At 45.6% G+C, this 23,498-nt stretch overlaps 2 protein-coding genes across 4 annotated transcripts in view; one reads left to right on the top strand and one right to left on the bottom strand.

Moving 5' to 3' along the window:
* Positions 1-2: 2 nt before the first annotated feature.
* FKBP1B (FKBP prolyl isomerase 1B) lies at positions 3-13,434 on the top strand. 3 transcript variants are annotated; one of them, XM_032293984.1, is made up of 4 exons: positions 3-205; positions 3,873-3,920; positions 10,940-11,052; positions 12,782-13,434. In XM_032293984.1, the coding sequence occupies exons 1-4, from the start codon at positions 169-171 to the stop codon at positions 12,824-12,826; spliced, it is 243 nt and encodes an 80-aa protein (XP_032149875.1). In that variant the 5' UTR covers positions 3-168; the 3' UTR covers positions 12,827-13,434. The 3 variants fall into 3 exon arrangements, with proteins under 3 accessions (XP_032149875.1, XP_032149874.1, XP_032149876.1); XM_032293983.1 differs by having other exon boundaries at positions 8-205; positions 12,827-13,434; XM_032293985.1 differs by lacking the exon at positions 3-205 and adding an exon at positions 337-424 and having other exon boundaries at positions 12,827-13,434.
* Positions 13,435-17,294: 3,860 nt separating this feature from the next.
* Positions 17,295-23,498, bottom strand: part of SF3B6 (splicing factor 3b subunit 6) — a 9,867-nt gene continuing 3,663 nt past the window's right edge. The window contains exons 3-4 of the mRNA XM_032293978.1: positions 17,723-17,861; positions 17,295-17,555 (exon numbers count right to left, since the gene is read on the bottom strand). Of these exons, the coding sequence (XP_032149869.1) occupies positions 17,466-17,555; positions 17,723-17,861 (229 nt within the window). The 3' untranslated portion in view covers positions 17,295-17,465. The remainder of the gene's footprint in view (positions 17,556-17,722; positions 17,862-23,498) is intronic.

Here is a 23,498-nt window from a genome sequence, read left to right as displayed (position 1 = left end):
CCCTTCCCAGTGGCCCCTCCCCGCGCAGGTCCCGACTCCAGCCGCACCTCCTCCGGCTCTGCAGTGGCGGCAGGGAGGCGAGCCGGAGCGACTGCGGGTCCGGGGCCGGAGCCGAGCCGGGGTCGGGCAGCAGCAGGGACCCCCGGAGGCGGGGCCTGTGGGACCGCTATGGGCGTGGAGATCGAGACCATCTCCCCGGGAGACGGTACCGGGCTCCCTCCGGAGCCAGGGGAGGGGAGTGGTCCCGGGGCGGAGCCCGGCTGGCGGGGGTCTGATTCGGAGGTGGCGCGGAGGGTGCTGAAGGGTTGAGGGGGCTGAGTGGGGAAGGCTGGCGGAGACCCCGGACGGAACTCTTGGGGGTCTAAGAGACCGTCCACCATCCTCTTCCGCGCTCACCTTTGGGAATGTAGGCGGCAGCCCGGAGGTGGGGTCTGCGGCCCGGAGGCGGGGGTCTGCGGCCCACCACCGCCCGGGGCTGCTGCTGTCGCGGCCGCAACCGCTCGGTTTTCCGCTGCTTCAGACACCCAAGGCTGGGTTTCTGCTTCGCTTTCCCTGCCCTGCTCAGCGAGCTCTGGAAGCCAGGGACGACCTGCTCTCCGGTCTCCGCTGTTCGGGACTTCCTCCTAGCGCGTCCCCCGCCTGGCCTCCCGTCGGGCCCCTGCGGGCCGGCTGTGAGCGGCTGTGGGGACTGACCCAGGCTGGGGAAGGAGGATGCGTTCCCTTGCTCGCTCCCGCATCTCGCTTTATCCTCCCGCCGCATTCAGACTCCCTGGCCACCCTGCCCACTCCCATGGCCTCCACATTGACGCTTCTAAGCCCAGCCCTCCGACCTGCCAGACCTCTCCCTGGACGTCCCAGGGTGTGCCCTTGTCAGCAAATTCAAAATAGAACTCACGCTTCCCATCTTCTCCCCTGAGTGATCCTTCTTACCCATGTTCTGTGTCTCACTTTCCCAAGCCCTTGTATTATTGGGCCTGGGTATGCAAGGAATAGCCATTTCTTTATTTCTTGAAATTTAATTCATACCAAAGCCCCCATTGTCTGCAGGGTTTGATGGGCAAACATTATCAGATATTATTAATATGAACAGCTCCTCTCCCCAGGAAATTGGGGGACTTCTTGGCTCCAGGCCATCTTCCTTGTCCAATCCCAACCACTACCTCGGATCTCCCCTGGGGTACAGACTTCTTTGCCCACGCGGGAAACCTTGGTGCTGGGTCTCGGAAAGCATCTCCCTGAGGCAGCCCCTGAAGTGGTCTCCCCATCTTCAGTCTCTCCTCCCTGCCTTCAGTCTCATCCCCAATCTCATATTCACTCCCTTTCTACACCATAGCCTGAGGACTTTTCTTAAAATGCATATTTGATCATGCCCTTCCCTCAGGCGGAAAATATTTTAATGATTTTTCTCTCTCCCTCAGGCAGAGGGGCCTTTGGTGCTGTGGTCTTTTCTCATCTTCCACATTAGAGCGTCCTCTCTGACCACCTGTCCCTAAGCTCACCACCAACTTTTTCTCCAGCTTTCCCAAGCTGCCTGCAAGTTGTGAAACACACCACTTGTTTCGGCAAATATTTATTGAACGTGTGTGCTAGGCTCTAGGGTGACAGCGTTGAAACAGACAGGGGTCTCGCTATTACTGGACTCCAGGCCTTTGAAAATACATGTTGTTCCCTCTTCCCAGATGGTGTTTTTTAACTTCCTCTGGCAAACTCTTACTTGTCTTTCAAGATCTAGCTTCATCATTCTTTCCTCTATGATGTTTTCCTTGACTTCTGCGGTCAGTTAGCTGCTCCCTCCTCCAGGCTCTCATAGAGTCCTCTAAATGTTGGCTCTGTGGTTAGCCTTCCCTAGGCTTTGTTATCCAGCCCCATAGCTTTAAATTCTAGCCAAATTTATACCTCCAGTGCAGACTCTTCATCTGCCTACTTGCAATATAAACGCAGATGTCTAATAGGCATCTCAAGATTGCCACCCGCACAAATCTGTTCCTCCCCAGTCTTCCCTATCTTAAGAAATAGTTCCACTCTTCATCCAGTTGCCCAAACAGAATAACCAAGCATCGTTCTTGTTGTCTCCTTTGTCCTCATCCGGGACCCCATTTCCAGTCCGATTGCATGCCCTGTCAGCTCCGCTTCCAAAATATGACTCCAGCCTATTTCACTCTCTTCGCTGCTGCCACCACCTTAAATCAAGCTATCATTGATTTCTTGTCTGGATTATTGCAACAGACGCCTAACCGTCCATCCTACACACAGCAGCCAGAGTGATCTTATAAAATCTTAATTCGGATTATGTTATTCTCTGGCTTAAAACCCTCCGGTGGTTTCCTATTGCGCTTAGCATTAAATCCCGCTGTGCAAGGCCTTCATAACCCATCTCCTTCCCAACTCTCTTCTCCCTCCCTTCTTTCCAGCACCTGGCTTCCTCGATGGCTGCAAATGTACTGACTCTGTGCACTTGTTACTCCTTCCCCAAGTGTGCTTTCCCAGTATTTTGCTCATCCTTCAAGTCCCAGCTCCAGCGGCACCTTCTCCAAGAGGCCATCCTGGACCACTCTTTCTGAAATGGCCTGTCCCACTGCATCTCCCTTTAATACATTATTGTGTATATTTTGTTTACAGTACTCCTCATGAACCATAATCATTTTGTGTATTTAAGTATTGTCTCTGTCCATTAGAATATGAACTCCAGGGTGGGTGTAGTGGCTCATGCCTATAATCTCAGCATTTTGGGAGGTTGAGATGGGAGGATCTCTTGAGCCCAGGAGTTCAAGGCCAGCCTGGACAACATGTCAAGACCCTGTCTCTAAAAAAAAAAAAATTTTTTTTTAATTAGCTTGGTGCGGCAGCGTGCACCTGCAGTCTCAGCTACTCAGAAGGCTGGGGCAGGAAGATTGCTTGAGCCCAGGAGGTCAAGGCTACACTGAGCAAAGATCATGCTACTGTACTCCAGCCTGGGTGACACACTGAGACCCCTACTCTTAAAAAAAAAAAGTAAACTCTAAAAGAACAGGGATAGAGGTCTTGTCTGTAATGTTCACTGCTGTATCCCTGTGATCAGGCACAGGATTGGCACATCGTAGGTACTCAGTAAATATGTGTGGTTTTGTTTTGTTTGCTTATTTGTTAAGACAGGGTCTTGCTCTGTCACCCAGGCTAGGGTGCAGTAGCGTGAACGCAGCTCACTGCAGCCTTGACCTCCTGGGCTCAAGCAATCCTCCCACTTCAGCCTCTCGAGTAGCTGGGACTATAGGTGTGCACCACCACATCCAGCTAATTGAAAAGAATGTTCTTTTTTTTTAGAGATGGGGGTCTCCCTATGTTGCCCAGGGTGGTCTAGAACTCCTGGGCTCAAGTGATCCTCCCACTTCAGCCTCCCAAAGTGCTGGGATTACAGATGTGAGCCACCGCACCTGGCCTCTAAGCAAATATTTGTAAATGATTATGTTTATTCGTAATCATTGGAGTAGAATCTGCATTATAATCTGGTATTTGTGTGTCTATTTCCGTACCTTCTTCTTGAGTTCATACGTTGCTCTGCATGTCTAAAGTCTGGTCCAGTCCTGGCACACAGAAGGCCAACTGTAAACGTCTGTGGAATGGATGAAGTGAAGTAAAAGGAGCAATCAAAGAAAATGGGGGTGGGGTGGTGGGAAAGCCCAGGAGAGAGCAGAGTGGAGAAAACCAAGGGGGTAAAGTAAATCCAGGCCAGAGAGGTGACGTGACTCATTCTGGGTCATACAGGACCCAGAGCCAGAACTAGGGCCCCAGGTGTCTCCATGGTGTCAAGGAGAATGCAGGCTGGAACTCTTGGTCGGATCATGCTTAATGTCCCAATACACTACTCCTTCATCTGCTCTCATGTCTCCCTGCAGGAAGGACATTCCCCAAGAAGGGCCAGACGTGTGTGGTGCACTACACAGGTAAGTCTCACCCCCTCGGCCCCCACCCAGTCCTGCCCCTCCCAAGGCAGAACTGTCCTCTGAGCTTCTCTCCAGAGGTGCTTGTCTCTGGATCAGACCTAAAGCCCAAGGCAGCAGGGTCTCCCTGTGACCAGCCATTCCCCTACTCCCCCCAGCTGGTCTGATGGGAATGATAAAGGAGGCTTGGAGGCCAACTCTTCCCCTCTTCTACCAGCAAGGGCCATCCATGGTGCCAGCTTCTAGGTGAGTCAAGCAACTTCAGTCCCCTTCCTTCTGCTGCGGTCATGGTGGAGCCCCTGTCCCTGCTGGATCTGCCTGATATTTGGAAATCCTTCTTAGAGCTCCCGGCAGACTTGTTCTCTATCCTGCAGTGTCATTAAGAAGAGGAGGAAGGGAGAGGACAGACAAGTCACGCAGAGGCTTCGATGCCGTTTGAGGAGCAGTGCTTGTCTCTGGGTGCTGGGGGAGCCCAGAGCAGGGCTGATCCCTGTTAGATGCTCTTTATCTGCAGGCGAGGTGGGCTGGGTTCTTCAGGACTGCTGGCAGGAAGATCATGAGCAGGTGTTTGTTCCCAGGGGGGTGAGCACCCTGCCTTGTGACCTGCTTCCTGAAGTAGCAAAGTCAATGACAGCCACTTAGCAGACAGCAAGGCCTGGTTAATTCCTAGGACATATTCAGATGGGGCCATTTTTAGCAATTCTGTGGGCCAGTGTGAAGCACAAGGTTAATTCTAGGCAGACGGTGTGGATGTTTTCAGCAGTTGTGTTGCTGGTCGCTGACGTCAGTGGGCTGGACCGTGTTTTATCTCCTGGTGATATGGCCTAATTACCATGGGTCCTCTGGGGCCTCTGACTTGTGTAATTGATTTATCAATTTTACATGTTGTAGACAGACCAGTATTTATCAAGTTACTGAAGCCACAACATCCTTTTGCAAAGACCTTTCACAATACATACATAGGGCAGTGGCTCTGGTCTTGGGAGAGACCGTCTTATCAAACACAGCAGGAGATTGTGGGACTTCTGGTAAACTTTTTTTTTTTTGAGACAGAGTCTCACTCTGTCGCCGAGGCTGGAGTGCAGTGATTCGGCTCACTGAAACCTCTGCCTCCTGAGTTCAAGCAATTCTCCTGCTTCAGCCACCTGAGTAGCTGGGACTAAAGCCGCACACCACCATGTGCAGCTAATTTTTGTATTTTTAGTAGAAATGGAGTTTCTCCATGTTGGCCAGGATGGTCTCGATCTCTCTCTCTCTTTTTTATTTTTTGAGATAGAGTCTTGCTCTGTTGCCCAGGGCTGGAGTGCAGTGGCTCGATCTCTATTCACTGCAACCTTCTGTCTCCTGGGTTCAATCTATTCTCCTGCCTCAGCCTCCAAAGTAGCTGGGACTACAGGTGCTTGCCACCATGCCCAGCTAATTTTTGTATTTTTAGTAGAGATGGGGTTTCACGATGTTAGCCAGGATGGTCTTGATCTCCTGACCTCGTGATCTACCCTCCTGGCCTCCCAAAGTGCCTGGATTACAGGCATCAGCCATAGCGCCCAGCCATTCTGATAAACTTTTAAGTAAATATAAATACAGTGGAGAACATAACGTAAGATGTCCAGCTCAATGCATTTTTTCAGAGTGATCACACTTATGTAACTACCACCCAGATAAGCATAGACCATTACCAGCATCCCCCAAAGTCTCCCCAGTGTCTTCTCCTGGTCATTCCACCTCTCTAGAGTTAGCTATCATTGTTTTTGTTTTTGTTTATTGTTGCTGTTTTGAGACAGGGTCTCACTCTGTTACTCAGGCCGAGTGCAGTAGTGATCACAGCTTACTGCAGCCTCGACCTCTCGGGCTCAAGTGATCCTCCTGCTTCAGTCTCCTGACTAGCCAGGACCACAGGCACAAGCCACCATGCCTGGCTAATTTTTCATTTTTTGTAGAGATGGGAGTCTCATTATGTTGCCCAGGCTGCTCTTGAACTTCTATATGCAAGCCATCCTCCCACCTTGGCCTCCTAGTGCTGGGATTGCAGATGTGAGCCACTGCACCTGGCCGACAACTATTATTCTGATTTTTGTCTCCATGGATTGGTTTTGCCTATTTTTGAATTTCATATAAATGGAACCATAGAGTATATACTCTTTTATGTTAGGCCCATTTCACTCAATATCATGTCTGTGAGATATATACAGAGTGGTTTATTCCTCTACAGCATTTTAACATATGAGTATATTACAATTTATGTATCCTCTGTACTGCTGATGAACATTGGGCTGTTCATAGTTTTTGGTTATTACAGATAGTGTCACTTTGATCAGTCTTGCAGGCATCCCTTAGCGTACATGTGTACAGACATATGACATATGTGCATGTTTCTCCTCGGTATATACCCAGAAGCGGGATACAGGGTTATACCTAGACTCAGTATTAGCAGTACTGTCCAACAGCTTTCCAAAGTCGTTGTGCCAATTTCCACTCTTGGCAGCTGTGTAGGAGAGTGCCAGTTACCCTGTGTCCTCCCCAACACTTGATGTTGTCAAGTTTTTTTTTTTTTTTTTTTTTTTTTTTTTTTTTGAGACAGAATCTCTGTTGTTCAGCCTGGAGTGCAATGGCACGATCTTGGCTCAGCCTCCCAGGTCCAAGTGATTCTCCTGCCTCAAACTCCTGAGTAGCTAGGATTATAGGCATGTGTCACCACGCCCAGCTAATTTTTGTATTTCTAGTAAAGACGGGGTTTCACCATGTTGGCCAGGCTCATCTTGAACTCCTGATCTCAGGTGATCCACTCGCCTCGGCCTCCCAAAAGTGCTGGGATCACAGGCATAAGCCACCACACCAGGCCTTGTTTTGGTTTTGGCCTGCTCTGGTGAGTGCCCAGTAGTATCTCATTGTGTTGTTTTGTTTTCGTTTTTTTTGAGACAAGGTCTTACTCTGTTGCCAAGGCTGGAGTACAGTGGTGTGATCTTGGCTCACTGCAACCTCCACCTCCTGGGTTCAAGCGATTCTCATGCCTCAGACTCCCAAATAGCTGAGACTACAGGCACATGCCACCACGCCCAGCTAATTTTTGTATTTTTTTGTAGAGACAGGGTTTCGCCATGTTGGCCATGCTGGTCACTATGGTTTTGATTTGTGTTTCCCTGATGATGCATGAAGTTGAGCGCCTTTTCATGTGCCTGCTGGCCATTTGGATATCCTCTTTAGACTGCTCTAATTTTGTCCATTTTTAAAAATTAGCTCGTCTTTTTCTTATTGATTTATAGGAGTTTGGTATGTCTTTTGGATATGAGTCTTTTGTTCGTTATATCGATTCCAAACATCTCCCACACTGTGGCTTGCCTTTTTAGTCTCTTAATAGTATCTTTTGAACACAAGTTCTTTTTTTGATTATTTCTTTTTTCTTTTCTTTATTTTCAAAAATTTTTTTCTTTTTTATTCTTGAGATAGGATCTCACTCCGTTACCCAGGCTGGAGTTCAGTGGCTCCAGGCTTTAGGGATCATGCTCACTGCAGCCTTGATCTCCTGGGTTCAAGGAATCCTCCCGTGTCAACCTCCCAAGTAGCTGAGACTACAGGAACATGCCACTATGACTAATTTTAAATTTTTCTGTAGAGAGTGGGGGTCTCCCTATGTTTCCCAGGCTGGTCTCAAACTCTCCTGGGCTCAAGTGATCCTCCTGCCTTAGCCTCCCAAAGTGCTGGTATTACAGGTGTGAGCCACTGTACCCAGCCTGACAGAAGTTCCTAATTTTGGTGAAGTCTGACTTGTCAGTCTTTTCCTTTGTGATTAGAACTTTCTGTGTTCATTTTAAGAAATCTTTGTCTGTCAGGCCTGTTGTAGTGGCTCACGCCTTTAATCCCAGCACTTTGGGAGGCTGAGGAGGGTTAGTTACCTGAGGTCCGGAGTTTGAGACCAGCCTGGGCAACATGGTGAAACCCTGTCTCTCCTGAAAATACAAAAATTAGCCAGGCATGGTGGCACATGCCTGTAATCCCAGCTACTCAGGAGGCTGAGACAGGAGAATCTCTTGAACCCAGGAGGCGGAGGTTGCAGTGAGCTGAGATTGAGCCAGAGCAATCCAGTCTGGGTGACAGAGACAAGAATCCCCTTCAAAAAAAAAAAAAAAAAAAAGAAAAGAAAGAAATCTTTGTCTGTCTCCAGGTCATGAAGATATCCTTCTGTTTATTATCTTGTAAAAGCTTTATTGTTTTATCTTTCATATTTAGGTTTATGATTCATTTGAAATTGATTTTTTTGTGTGGATTTGGTAGGGTTAGGGTTCATTTTTTTTCCATATGAATATACTATTGACCCAGCAAACTTAATGCAAAAAAAATCATCCTTTATTTGCTGCATTGCAGTGACATCTTTGTCTAATCAAATCACCATACAGGTAGGTCTGGTTCTAGACTGCATGGTTGTGGCTGAACTTGTAGCAATAGATGACTGAAGTTATTTATTCAAAGTAGGTTAAGTCACATGAAACCTAAAGAAACTAAGGAATGAGAAAGGGAAGTTGGTCTATAAATGGAATGTGTGAATGGGTGCATATCTGTTTGCATATTTGTGTAAGTATGTATCTGTGTATCTAAACATTTTCTTAGCATCTATTTGGCCACCAGGGTTTTTATCCTGAGTGTGAGTGCATAAGTGTATGTAAGCATGCATAAGTATCTCTGTATATTTGAATATCTTAGCAACCTTAGCAAATACACGAGTTTTATGTATGTATGTATGTATGTATATATCTATGTGTGTTGAGACGGAGTCTTGCTCTATCGCCCTGGCTGGAGTGCAGTGGCTCAATCTCAGCTCACTGCAGCCTCCGCCTCCCGGGTTCCAGCAATTCTCCTGCCTCAGCCTCCCGAGTAGCTGGGTCTACAGGTGCATGCCACCATGCCTGGCTAATTTTATTTTTGTATTTTTAGGAGAGACAGGGTTTCACCATGTTGGCCAGGATGGTTTTGATCTCCTGACCTTGTGATACACCTGCCTCGGCCTCCCAAAGTGTTGGGATTACAGGTTTGAGCCTCTGCACCCGGCGCAAATGCAAGAGTCTTTATTTGTTCTTGTTAGCATCCATCTGCATGTACCTCTGTGTAGCCAGAAGGGTTTTCTCCTTTGCCTCATTTAGTACCCAGGGCAAAAGCCTAATGTATTCTACTCAGAAAGTAGTTAAATAAGACAGTTTCTCTAATATACATTTTAGTTATAGGAATTAGGAAGTGGTATCATGGATTCTTGGACACTAAGCTGGCCCTACTTCCTATGTTAAGCATGGCAAATCTGAGGCCCTGGGAGAGGAAGCGATTTGCCCAGTGTCACACGATGAGTTAGTTCCAGAGTGAAGTCAAAACCCAGTCTCTAGACTTATAAGCAAGATCTTTCTCTGCTTCCAAATGGCCTTCTGTGGTGGTCCAGGGACTGCTGGGAGCAGTTGTGGAACTGCATCATTTGTAGAAGGTCTGATCTTTGAGTCAGAATCACCAATAAGAATTGAGAATAGCTGCTGGGACTTGGGCTGCTGGACTGAGATGACATGTGGACATCGGACGACAGGCATCTGAAGCAGACAGAGGCTGGGCGACCTGGAACTGCTGGACCAGCACCTGGGGGTTCTGGTTTCAAACAGCCCTATTAGTGTGGAGTCAGGAGGCCACCTCTGACCAGCTAAGTCACCTTACACTGTTCCCTGTAGCAGGGGATGATGTAACCTTTGAGTTTTGCCTTTTGGGGGAAACAGGAAGCCTTAGGAACCTTATGTGAGGACTCAACCTGAGGCTGGAATAGCTGGGAAAACAGACCTTTAGGTGGAGGAAGTGGCATAAAAAAGTTGAAATGTCTGGCTGGGCGCAGTGGCTCACACCTGTAATTCCAGCACTTTGGGAGGCCGAGGTGGGCAGATCACCTGAGGTCAGGAGTTCGAGACCAGCCTGGCCAACATGGCGAAGCCCCTTCTCTACTAAAAATACAAAAAAATTAGCCAGGCATGGTGGCAGGTGCCTGCAGTCCCAGCTACTCGGGAAGCTGAAGCAGGAGAATCGCTTGAACCTGGGAGGTAGAAGTTGCAGTGAGCCGAGATCTTAGCACTGCACTCCAGCCTGGGCAACAGAGTGAGACTCCGTCCCAAAAAAGAAAAAAAAGTTGAAAAGTGCATAGGAATTTGAGAAAAGCATGATCTGAATAGGACACAGAGAGAAGGGTAGGGAGGGGAGAACAGAGAGGGTTATAAGCAGGCAAGAGCCAGGTTGTGAAGTGCCTGTATGCAAGGTAGGCATTTGGATTCTGCCCTGGTGAGCTATTGAAGTATTTCAAGCAGGGGAGTAATACAATCAGATTTGTGTTTAAAGAAAAAAAAAGTCAGTCTGGATGCCAAGTGGACAATGAAATGGAGGGGAGTAAAAGAGGATCAAAAAGCCCAGTTTGGAGGTGTTCCTGTGCACAGGTGAGATAAGCTGGTGACTTGGTGGTGGTAACAGAAATGAAGAAAAGGCCAGGCGTGGTGGCTCATGCCTGTAATCCCAGCACTTTGGAAGGCTGAGGCGGGTGGATCACCTGTGGTCAGAAGTTTAAGAACAACCTGGCCAACTTGGTGAAACCCCATTTCTACTAAAAATACAAAAATCATCTGGATGTGGGGGCAGGCGCCTGTAATGCCAGCTACTTGAGAGGCTGAGGCAGGAGAATTGCTTGAACCCGGGAGGCAGAGGTTGCAGTGAGCCGAGATTGTGCCACTGCATTCTAGCCTGGGTGACATAGTGAGATTCTGTCTCTAAATAAATAAATAAAAGAAATGAAGAAAATAGGTGGAGTCCAAAGATATGGAGGACTTGGTGATAGGCAGTATGTGGGGGTAAGGCCGAGGGAAGTGTCCAGATTTCCTGCTTGGGCAACAGGATGGATGGGAGTATTGAAAGATGAGCAGGTGTGTGCGGAAAAGGCATTCCATTTTAGACATGTGGAATCTGAATCGGGAGTTAACTCATGACCACAGCTCTATTGCACCCTATTCTTGCTTTGACAGGAATGCTCCAAAATGGGAAGAAATTCGATTCATCCAGAGACAGAAACAAACCTTTCAAGTTCAGAATTGGCAAACAGGAAGTCATCAAAGGTTTTGAAGAGGGTGCAGCCCAGGTAGGATGAGGATTCGCATTCAAGGGGATCTGGGGACTTGGGGATCTGGGCTCAGCACTCTGCCTCCACCCCCACCTTCACCTGCTCACAGACCACTGCAGGTTTGACTACCGCCAGGCCATGGCAATGCCATCTGGTGTCCCCTCCTGGCTTTGCGTCCCCACCCCTCTCCTTGCCAGCATGCCTCTTTTGTGTCCCTGGGGGGCTCTCATCCCAAGCACATTCCTGTAGGCTTGCTCAGAACAAGCTGAGAGCCAGGCCCAGTGGTTGAAGCCTGTAATCCCAGCACTTTGGGAGGCCGAGTGGGGTGGATCACTTGAAGCCAGGAGTACAAGATCAGCCTCACCAACATGGGGTAACCCCATCCCTACTAAAAATACAGGCAGAATGGTACATGCCTGTAATCCCAGCTACTTGGGAGGCTGAGACAGGAGAATCACTTGAACCCAGGAGGTAAAGGTTGCAGTGAGCAGAGATTGTGCCACTGCATTCCAGCCTGGGTGAGGGAGTGAGACTCTGTCTTAAAAAACAAAACAACAAACAAACTAGCTGAGGTCTACCAGTTGTCTGAGACTGAGGCTGGAGACGAAAAGGGTTGGGGGCGGGGGGTGAAAAAAATTTTTTTTTTTTTTTTTTTTTTTTTTTGCTTTTTTGGAAAGAATTTTGGACTTACAAAAATATTACAGAAAATAGTACAGAGTTCTTCTATACTCTATCCAGCTTCCCCTTCTTGCATAGCTACAGTACAATGATCAAAACCAGGACATTCACATCGATTACTTACTTATTCAAATTTTTGATTATTCAAAATTCAAAAACAGAATTTATTGGATTAGAATGTAATTTAATTTCTAATTAAATAGAATTAGAATTTAATTTAAAATTTTACCACTTGTCACACTAACACTGAGCGGGTTCTCAACAACTGCTGTGATGCACCCTGGTTCAAGCCCTCCTTCCTTGGTCTGTCTGTGAAGTCCTATGATGCTCCCTTACAAAAGGTCTTGTTTTTGGTGTTTTTTTTTTCAGACAGAGTCTCACTCTGTCACTGAGGCTGGAGTGCAGTGGCACAATCTCGGCTCACTGCAAACCTCTACCTCCAGGGTTCAAGCGATTCTCCTGTCTCAGCCACCCAAGTAGCTGGGATTATAGGTGCCTACCTCCGTGCCCAGCTACTTTTTTTGTATTTTTTAGTAGAAAGCGGGTTTTGCCATATTGGCCAGGCTGGTCTTGAACTCCTGGGCTCAAGAGATCTGCCCACCTTGGCCTCCCAATGCTGGGTTTATAGGTGTGAGCCAACGCGGCCTGCCACAATAGGTCTTGTAAGAGGCCCTTGCCACCTTGCTAGTGTCTCTAGTCTCTAAACCACTTTAATGAACTGCTCCTGTCACCTACTTAAGTATGTACCTGTGCTATTCATACACCCTCTTTCCTAAAGACGCCTATTCTTTGGAAGAGGGTGAGGAACAACTATGAACAAATGGAAGTGTTTCAGTCATACAGAAATTGAGTAACCAGTAATGTTTGTCAGATGTATGAATTTGAGACCACTTTGTGAGGGTTATTGCCCCACAGTCACGTCTCTGCTGAGGCGGAATCTGCATTTGTTACAGCTCTTAGCACAATTTCTATGTATCACATGTAAGATTCATCTCAGATCTTCAGAGTTAACATTGAGGATGGTTTGGGAAAATGCCATAGTCATCTAACTTTTTTCTTTTAAATCAAGCTGGGTCCTCTTTCTCCTCTCCCCATCTGCCCCCATCCCTGCTAGATGAGCTTGGGGCAGAGGGCGAAGCTGACCTGCACCCCTGATGTGGCATATGGAGCCACGGGCCACCCTGGTGTCATCCCTCCCAATGCCACCCTCATCTTTGACGTGGAGCTGCTCAACTTAGAGTGAAGGCAGGAAGGAACTCGAGGTGGCTGGAGATGGCTGCTGCTCTCCCTCCTAGCCTGCTCTGCCACTGGGACGGCTCCTCCTGTTTGGGGCTCTTGATCAGTGTGCTGACCTCACTGCCCCGTGGCATCATCTGTTCTCTCTGCCCAAGTTGCTCTGTATGTGTTCGTCAGTGTTCATGCGAATTCTTGCTTGAGGAAACTTCGGTTGCAGATTGAAACATTTCAGGTTGTGCATTTTGTGTGATGCATGTAGTAGCCTTTCCTGAAGACAGAACATAGATCTCTTGTTTGCACAATCTATACTGCCTTACCTTCACTTAAGCCACACACACAAGGTGCTCAGACATGAAATGTACGTGGCGTACACAGAGGGACTTGAGCCAGTTACCTTTGCTGTCACTTTCTCTCTTATAAATTCTGTTGGCTGCTCACAATGTCCTCTTTGGAAATATGTAAAATAAAGGCTCTGTGCTTGACAAATTTCTGTCCATCCTTATTGTAGGTAGGAAGTGCTCTAAGGACCACACAAGCCAGTTGCCCTTGGGAAAGAGTGGAAAGGAGGGTTCCAGGTGGCTAGGTGAGTGATAAACATAATAGCTACAATGTGAGCATTTTACATGCTGGGCCTTGTTTGATATACTTTTTTTTTTTTGAGATAGAGTCTCGCTCTGTCACAGGCTGGAGTGCAGTGGCACAACCTTGACTCACTGCCACCTCAGCCTCCTGGGTTCAAGTGATTCTCGTGCTCACCACGACGCCTGGCTAATTTTTGTATTTTTAGTACAGACGAGGTTTTGTCATATTGGCCACGCTGGTCTTGAACTCCTGACCTCAAGTGGTCCGCCTGCCTCAGCCTCTCAAAGTGATTGGATTACAGGTGTGAGCCACTGTGCCTGGCTGTATATACTTTTAAATTATAACCATTAATCTTCTAAGCAATCCTGCAAAGTACGTATTACCTGCCACCCATCGCAGGTTCAGAATCCTCCTCTGCATAACTAAAGAAATATAGGGTCCAAATCTTATAGCCTAGCAATCAAATGTGGGATTTGAGCACTGATGTGCTCTTGCAATCTTTGTTTGGACTATAGCAAGAGGGATGAGCTCCATTCACCCAGATGGAAACAGAACACTTTGCACTTTGTGCGTCTGAACAGATGAAGATATGTTACGGGCTTGAAGTCATACACGCACATTGGGAAGTTCCTTGTGAAAACAATGTGTGATTCTGACTTGTTTTCACACACATTGCCTAGTTTCACCTAGACTTGTTCTGACTTATATTGAAGAATTACTTTTGAGATGTATGATTCTGAACTTGTTTCCACATATTGTGCTTATGTCATCAACATTTATTGTAACTGACTAGAAACACCAGTTAGGTTTTAAAATCAGCCCACTTATTGGTGTAGGTTATGTGTAGGTCATGCATAAGTCAGAGGAGCCTGGGGCAATGTGCTCAACCATTTTTCTTTCAGTTGGTGTAAGGTGAGAAGAACTGCCATAGTCGGGGTTTTTTAAAAAAAAATCATTTATTATTTTAAAAAATGGAGATGGGGGATCTCACTATGCGGCCCAGGCTGGTCTCAAACTCCTGGCCTCAAGTTATCTTCTCTCCTCAGCCTCCCAAAGTGTTGGGATTATGAGTTTAAATCACTGTGCTCAGACGATAGAGTTTTCTATCAGTGATGACATGAAATTGTTTCAAGATTGAGGAGGGAGGGGCTAACAGGTACTGTTAGTGTTCTTCATAAACCCACTAATACATGCCACATGTGTCATACATATGCTATGGGGCCATGTCATCATGGCTAAATGATCTACCTTTTTTGTCTCCAAGAAATCCTGGCTATATTCCTTTGCTGAGGGTGGAGGAGTTAATAAAGAGGCAGTTCTTTAGGATGGAGAATGATGAGGGAAAGGAACTGCTTTGCATTTTAGTCACCCAAAGTCCCTGTGCTCACCCCTATTGTGGTACTAGACCAGCCAGAGGGTGTTTCCTTCAGAATGTCTTGGTTCCTGGCTTTCTTTCATGACCCAAATGCCTATAATTTCTTAGAAGTCAGCCTGTATAAAAGACAGGCATATTTTCTGCTGTGACACAAATAAGATAACTAACGATGGCATCAAGGACTATTTCAGGTGCCCACTATGGGGCATATAAAAGATCTCGGTCTAGAGTATTTATAGCTGAGGTGGGTCAAAGGAGACACCCACTAAAAGAACTCCCCCAAAGTGCAAATACATACTGACTAGCACCTGGAGAGGACAGGCTAAGCTCTGCAGGTAATCTGAGAAATGAACCTTTTTACTGGAGCTCTTAAAAGATGATGCAGAAAATTATAATGCAGTATACTAATGAGTTTGGACATTGTCCTGTTACAGCCACTAAAGTTGTTAAACAGAGGAGCAATAATAAGATCAAGGTCACATCAGTTGTTTTCAAACTTTCAGTCAATGAATTCTCTATTCATACTAATTTTTTCTTAGAAACCCAAAAACTTAACCTAGATGAAAGTAAAGCAACTCTGGCACATGTGTGCACATATAAACACACAGTCATCTGTTGCATTCTTAAAAGCAGTTTGAAAAATTGAGCTTTGGATGCCTTATGCAGAGGATTGATCATAATATCCTCAGCATCTTGGTACAGTACTGTGTGCAAAGCGGGGCTCAGTGTTTGTACACTGAGTGCAAGTTCTTGTAACTTAATTGGGGCAGGACACACAATTTCCAGACAATTAGAGGGAAGTTTTAAAAGTCTTAACTTTAGGTCATGAAATTCAGCTAACAGATATATTAATCCAAATGATGGACTGGTCATGATTGCTAATAGAGGGAATTTTTCCTTGTTATTAAAACAACTACACCAGAGGCAAGCCAGCCTGCCACTTAGACAAATCACACTCTTTTTTTTTTTTTTTTTTGAGACGGAGTTTCGCTCGTTACCCAGGCTGGAGTGCAATGGCGCGATCTCGGCTCACCGCAACCTCCGCCTCCTGGGTTCAGGCAATTCTCCTGCCCCAGCCTCCTGAGTAGCTGGGATTACAGGCACGCACCACCATGCCCAGATAATTTTTTGTAGTTTTAGTAGAGACGGGGTTTCACCGTGTTGACCAGGATGGTCTCGATCTCTTGACCTTGTGATCCACCCGCCTCGGCCTCCCAAAGTGCTGGGATTACAGGCTTGAGCCACCGCGCCCGGCGACAAATCACACTCTTAAGTTTTCAATTCTAATTTCAGTTTTTCTCTTATAAGCAAGTCTTTTAGAAAATTCTTTTTACATTACCTAAAGGCACAGCATGCATTACAAAAACTAATAATACATGCATAAAAGCATTCAAAAGAAAATTACAGCTGTGGCTCCTTTCTTATCTGCCAACCTTAGAAATGACTCTTTTACTCTCTTATAGGCCTTTCAAAAAACACTCAAGATATAATTAAAAGCAGAATTGATGCTCTTTGTCCATTGAATTGATTCAGTGTATGTACCCTTCAAATTGATTTTAGGTTCCAATTACACATAAAACAATTAGTCTGTATTTTTCCATTTGGTCCATGCCTAAGTGATAAAAAGAAAATTATGACTATATTCTCCCAAGCTGCCATGATGATGAATGGGGTAATAACCATACTATTTCCATGTCATGAGAACTCATGATAATAAGAATGAGCATTAAGTATTTTATTTATGGCAAAGATATTTTATGAGCTAAGGTCCAAAATACATACAGATGCTTAATAACTAAAGGAAAAGGACGTAAATACAATCTTAGACATATAACAACCAACACCACTATCCAAGCAGCTTGTTCTCAAACTTCTACCAATGTGACAACCATTATATACCCATAATAATTTTTAAAAAAATTTAGAGAGGCAAATCTAAGCTTGTAACAGTGTACATCTAAATGACCATTTCTAGAATAGACCTCTGTCAGTACCCATACTGACAAAGGTGTTTTGTTAACTATAAAGCAAGCATCATTCAAATGTAAAGTCTTGGTTAATAACTAGTTGCTATTACACCAGCTTTGTAGGTTAGCATTTTATTCATTTACCCAACATCATGAGCTTTGGTTTCCTCACCTGCAAAATGCAAATACCTATCTTCACTGAGTTGTTATAAAGATTCCATTATTAATAGACATTCAATAAACAGCAAGTTCCTTTGATGGCTAAGCACTGCACTGGACCCCGGAGGCATTAAGCATATAAAGAGGTCCTATTCTCAAAAAACTCGGAATCCCTAGGAGCACTTACAATTCCTGAAAAGCTTCAATTGTTTTTTTCCTGGTATCAAACAGGGAGGGAAAGTTCAAGAGAAAAGACAGACGTGTTTCACAAAAAGCGACAGGTTTATTAATATCATGTATTCTGATATGTATCAAAGTTTCAAGGTCATTTTGAAGCTCAAATAAGAAATCACAATATTTAGTATTAATTAAAAAGGAAAAGGTGGTAGTTGTCATTCATGGGTTTCAGTCCAAAATGAAAATGTAGAAAACATTTATTTTGGTGGATCTGTGTTGATGCCATACTTCTCCTTGAGAAGCTTCAACTGTTCCTCCTTCTTCTTTGTGTCCATCTTCTGAAATGCCTGGAAATGTGGTGAGCACCAAAGTTGAATTACCAATCTACAGCCACATGAATTTCACCAATACCATTAGCCAAAAAATAGTCACAGTAGACATATATCATCACAGTACAGTTCTACACTAATTTTCAAATGAGATCACCATACAATGAGAACTCGGCTATACTTACCCTGTTGGCATTATAGTACAAAACCACAAGGTATCTGTTACAAACATTGAATCCCGATAGGTGATCACATGCATTCTTGGCATCAAAGATGTCCTCATAGACCACATAAGCTGTTCCTCTAGTTTCAGGTGTGTTCCCCCTGGAGAGTTAAATCAAACTTAATTAAGATATACGTTTACCTGAGCATTGAGTTGAATAACAGAACTGTCTTTTAAACTGGTAACTGTCTTTTAAAGACAGTAAACTGAAATATGTTTTTAAGTATTTTGAAACCAACCTGAAACCATCAGAGGAAGTAAACACGGATAGATAAACTAGATAAGCCTGTAATTTCCTGAATTAGGTAATTTTGGTTTTTGTTTTTATCTTAAGTAAAACATCTATAGGTCAAGCTTACTTTTATATCAGGAATACTAGGAACACAGCTACTACACAGAACTCAGCTTCTCACACTCTGTCTGGCTCTACATTACTTTTTTTTTTGAGATGGAATCTCACTCTCGCCTAGGCTGGAGTGCAGTGGCTCGATCCCAGCTCATTGCAACCTCTGTCTCTCAAGTTCAAGTGATTCTCATGCCTCCCAAGTAGCTGGGACTACAGGCATGTGCCACCGTGCCCAGCTAATTTTTGTATTTTTAGTAGAGATAGGGTTTTGCCATGTTCCCTGGGCTGGTCTCGAACTCCTGACCTCAAGTGATTGAGCTGCCTCAGCCTCCCAAGGTGTTGAGATTACAGGCATGAGTCACCAAACCTGGTCTACATTCATTTTTAATACAACTCAAACTCTAATGCATGATACAGCTGTGTGGCTGGGGAGAAGGGCTAGGCTTCTGCAAAGATGGGAGTGGAAGTGCGCTTATAGATAGGGTTATCTGTGAGCAAGGGCAGAATGCTGGAAGGTAACTGGAAGTGGAAACTAAACCTTACTCATAGATATGGGGCTGCTGTTAGCGTAGGTATTCCTGGCCACTTCCTGCCTTCACTTCATCAGCTTCCTCTGAGAGAGGTAGAGAAGTGTGAGGAGCAACAGAACACTAAATTGCAAACAGCAGATGGCCATGTGATTGTCAGTGGGGACAATGCGTAGAGTTCCCACTCAGTTCATGCTCTGGATGACAAGATGGCCCCCTTGCCTCCATCTGTGTTTTGACCACCCAGTGCAACTGTGGAATGAGGTTTAAGATTGTGGGCTGACTTTCCATCTGCCATAGTTCCTATATAGGGTTGAATAAAAGCAATAGAGCCATGGGAAGTAGAGGTGCATGCCTAGACTTGATCTAGGACAAGACTACAGTCTGGGCCCTGCTCAAGCTTCTGCTTCCTATAAAATTGAAAAAGTAGAGTGCTGGGGATGATTGGAGGGTGCCAGTGTCAATGAATACGCTCACTTTGTCAGGTTACGTGGGCCTGATCACGGGTTTTAGAATGTTCTTTAGGCTCTGGGAAGTCTTAACAACTTTCAGACTTTTGACTTTTAAAAACTTAACAAGATTTTTCAGTTCCTTAAGAGCAAAGGTGATCTTATGCCTACTTCGTTTACTCCTATAGTGCCACACATAAGGCAGACGCTAATATGCTTTTGAAAGGTGGAGATCTACTTTCTCCTATCAATTCTCTCACACATACTTTCTCCAGGAAGCTCAAAACAAAACAAAGCAACTCTCTTCCCCTTACATCTTCTTAGGAACTAGCATAGGGTTAGACACTAACCCCACTTTAAAGACTCTGCATCTCAAGTGTCCCAGTCTTAATTATCAGCCTCACATCTTGAGAGCTGTATTTTAATCTGAACACACACACACACACACACATATATACACACACACACTTTTTTTTTTTTTTGAGATGGAGTCTTGCTCTGTTGCCCAGGCTGGAGTGCAATGGCGCCATCTCGGCTCACTGCAACCTCCACCTCTCGGGTTCAAGCGATTCTCCTGCCTCAGCCTCCTGAGTAGCTGGGATTACAGGCACCCGCCGCCATGCCTGGCTAATTTGTTTTATCTTTAGTAGAGACAGGGTTTCACCATGTTGGCCAGGCTGGTCTCAAACTCCTGACTTCATGAATCTGCCTACCTTGGCTTCCTAACATGCTGGGATTACAGGCATGAGCCACCGTGCCTGGCCAATTTGAACTTTTAAAAGCATGTATTTGTACCTACCATGTATAGAGCACTGAACTAACATTATTTTCTTATTTTTTTGAGATAGTGTCAAACAATTCTCATGCAAGTGTGTGCCACCATGCCTGGCTAATTTTTGTATTTTTAGCAGAGATGGGGTTTTGCCATGTTGGCCAGGCAGGTCTCCAATTCCTGGCCTCAAGTGATCCACTCTCCTCAGCCTCCCAAAGTGCTGGGATTATAGTTGTGATCCACTGTGCCTGGCCATAATATTATTTTCTTGATTGGCATTAAAAGCTTCGAGTAGGAATAACACCTGATCATGTAACTTAGCCTCTCTGAGCTTCACTGCCTCACATGTCCATTGCCATCAGGCTCTATCATGTGCCCTACTTTCCATGTGGGTTTAATAATCAAAAGAGGTAACAAGTATGAAAGAGTTTTAAAAAGTACAAAGTAGGCCGGGCACGGTGGCTCACCCCTGTAATCCCAGCACTTTGGGAGGCCGAGGCGGGTGGATCACGAGGTCAAGAGATCGAGACCATCCTGGTCAAATGGTGAAACCCTGTCTCTACTAAAAATACAAAAAATCAGCTGGGCATGGTGGCACATGCCTGTAATCCCAGCTACTCAGGAGGCTGAGGCAGGAGAATTGCCTGAACCCAGGACGTGGAGGTTGCGGTGAGCCGAGATTGCGCCGAGCCGGGATTGTGCCATTGCACTCCAGCCTGGGTAACAAGAGTGAAACTCCGTCTCAAAAAAAAAAAAAAAAAAAGTACAAAGTACCAAGTGTCTGCTACATGTCAGCCAGGGTCAAAACCAAATCATCCTGGTTTGACTGGGACCATACAGATTTTAGTATTGAAAGTCCAGTCTCCCAGAAAATCTCTCCGTACTGGACAAACTGGGAAGGTTGGTCACCCTAGTGCCAGGTATACAATAAAGGATGACCATAGTTGTGGAACAGAAAAACAGCTGTTTCTCAATCTATAATTTAGACCTAAGCTCCTGTACCCTAAAATTCTGTGTTTACACTGTGTTCTTTCTGTGATAGGCTCTAGATATACAATAGTGAAAAAGACAAGCATCATCCCTTCCTCCAAGCTTATATTCAGGCAGCAGAGAGACAATAAATATGAAAGAATTATAAATCTTAAGAAATGTTTCAGCCCAGCATGGTGGCTCATGCCTGTAATCCCAGCACTTTGGGAAGCTGAGGCGGGAGGATCACCTGAGGTCAGGAGTTCAAGACCAGCCTAGTGAACATGGTGAAACCCCATCTCTAGTAAAAATACAAAAATTAGCTGGGCGTGGTGGTGGGCGCCTGTAATCCCAAATACTCAGGAGGCTGAGGCTGGAGAATCACTTGAACCTGGGAGACAGAGGCTGCAGTGAGCTGAGATCGTGCCATTGCACTCCAGCCTAGGTGACAAAAGTGAAACTCTGTCTCAAAAAAAAAAAAAAGTTTCATAAAGGAAGTAGAAAGCTGTAGCAGCTTAGTGGGAAACAGGGAGCTACTTCAGCTAGGGTGGTCAGGGAAAACCTCTCTGAAAAGGCGGCAGTGAAGCTGAAACCTGAAGAATGAGAAGGAGCCAGGCATGAGATAAGCTGGTGAAAACCAATCCAGATACAAGGACTAGACGCACAAAGTTTCTCAGCTGCTCTGCACCCTTCTCAAGATGACCCTGCTTTATTCCTTGTCCTTTCATTTTGGCTTTCTGAAACATTCTCTAACTTCATTGATTTAAGCATCCCTTAATTGAATGCTATCAATAAACTTTATAATGCCTTCATAAACCAATCATAACCACTTTTCTATATATTTTTTTTTATTTATTGAAACAGGGTCTCACTCTGTTGCCCAGACTGGAGTGCAGTAGCATGATCTTGGCTCACTCACTGCAGCCTCCACCTCCCACGTTCAAGCGATTCTCCCACTTGAGCCTCCCAAGTAACTGGGATTACAAGCACATGCAACCATGCCAAGCTATTTTTTTTGCATTTTTTGGTAGAGATGGCATTTCATCATGTTGGCCAGGCTGGTCTCGAACTCCCGACCTCTGGTGATCTGCCTGTCTCGGCCTCCCAAATTGCTGGGATTACAGGTGTGAGCCACTGCATCTGGCCTATTCTGTTTTCTATATTACTCATTTAGTATACATTGGGTGCTTACCATGTATCACACAAGTGCTATCAACACAGAAACAAAAAGAATATATGGTACCAGCCCTGGAGGAACTCAGCCTGCTTGGGGCAACAGATGAGTACAGAGATAACAGCAAAACCACTTGTTAACCTGGGAGAGACACTTGGAAATGCTATAGGAGCAGAGAAGGAGTGGCTAATGAACACAAGGAAGGAAAACTCTGTGATAAAGCACCTTCACAGACACTGCCTAATTTGATCCAAGCTAAATATTTTTTTTTTGAGATGGAGTCTTGCTCTGTTGCCCAGGCTGGAGTGCAGTGGCATGAGCTCGGCTCACTGCAATCTCCGCTTCCCAGGTTCAAGTGATTCTCCTGTCTCAGCCTCCTGAGCAGCTGGGATTACAGGTGCCCGCCACCATGCCCAGCTAATTTTTTTTTGTATTTTTAGTAGAGATGGGGTTTCACCATGTTGGCCAGGATGGTCTCGATCTCCTGACCCCATGATCTACCTGCCTCGGCCTCCCAAAGTGTTGGGATTACAGGTGTAAGCCACCGTACCCAGGCACTAAAATTCTTTTAAGACAAGTAAGCTGGGAAGACTGTATCTCGTAGATAATTGAAGCCCAGATAAGGTTAAATATTTTGCCCAGTTTCATAAGAGTAGGCAAGTTAGTATTTAAACCCAGGCCTTACAACCAATCCATGCTGCTTCAACGTTAAAAGCTAAAAGGCCACCACCCAAATTATCTCATACAAGAGAAAACCAAAAAAGCTAGGCAACTAGTCACACACATGGCTAGTAACAGGGCCTGAAGTAGAATCTTGTCTCCTGATTTTGAGACAAAATCAGGTCTTGAACTCCTGATTTTGTGTGTGTGTGTGTGTGTGTGTGTGTGTGTGTGTGTGTGTGTGTGAGAGAGAGAGAGAGAGAGAGAGAGAGAGAGAGACAGTCTCACCCCATTGCCCAGCTAGAGTGAAATGGCATGATCTTGGCTCACTGCAACCTCTGCCTCCTGGGTTCAAGTGATTCTCTTGCCTCAGCCTCCCAAATAGCTGGGATTACATGCATGTGCCACCATGCCGGGCTAGTTTTTTGTTTCTTTAGTAGAGATGGGGTTTCACCATATTGGCCAGGTTGGTCTTGAACTCCTGATCTCTGGTGATCCGCCCACCTCAGCCTCCCAACCTGCTGGGATTACAGGCAGGAGCCACCATGCCCAGCCTTGAACTTCTGGCCTTGTACACCATTCTTTACATATCTAGAGTAGGGTTTCTTAACCTAGAGTCCTTGTATCCCCTGAAATATATGCAACATATGTGTGTTCTTCTGCGGAGAGGGTCCAAAACTTTTACCAGATGCCCAAAGAGGACTGAGACCTCCTAAAAAGGACAGCTAGTCTATGACACTTTCACTTTCATCCCCATCTGAGTACCAATGATCATGCATTTCCAGCTCTTGGTTTACTCCCTGGAGGACAGTGTGATTAAAAAGGAGGGCCCTCGGCCGGG

This window comes from Sapajus apella, unplaced genomic scaffold (genome assembly GCF_009761245.1).
Source record: "Sapajus apella isolate SASKATOON/1434 unplaced genomic scaffold, GSC_monkey_1.0 scaffold31, whole genome shotgun sequence".
Lineage (NCBI taxonomy): Eukaryota > Metazoa > Chordata > Mammalia > Primates > Cebidae > Sapajus > Sapajus apella.
The sequence above is the reverse complement of the archived record's forward strand: the minus strand, read 5'-3'. Positions and strand labels throughout refer to the sequence as shown.

Coding starts and splice junctions, on each gene's coding strand:
- FKBP1B (XM_032293983.1), top strand. CDS start 169: ATGGGCGTGGAGATCGAGACCATCTCCCCGGGAGACG. Junction 206..3,872: donor GACCATCTCCCCGGGAGACG/GTACCGGGCTCC, acceptor GTCTCCCTGCAG/GAAGGACATTCCCCAAGAAG. Junction 3,921..10,939: donor GTGTGTGGTGCACTACACAG/GTAAGTCTCACC, acceptor TTGCTTTGACAG/GAATGCTCCAAAATGGGAAG.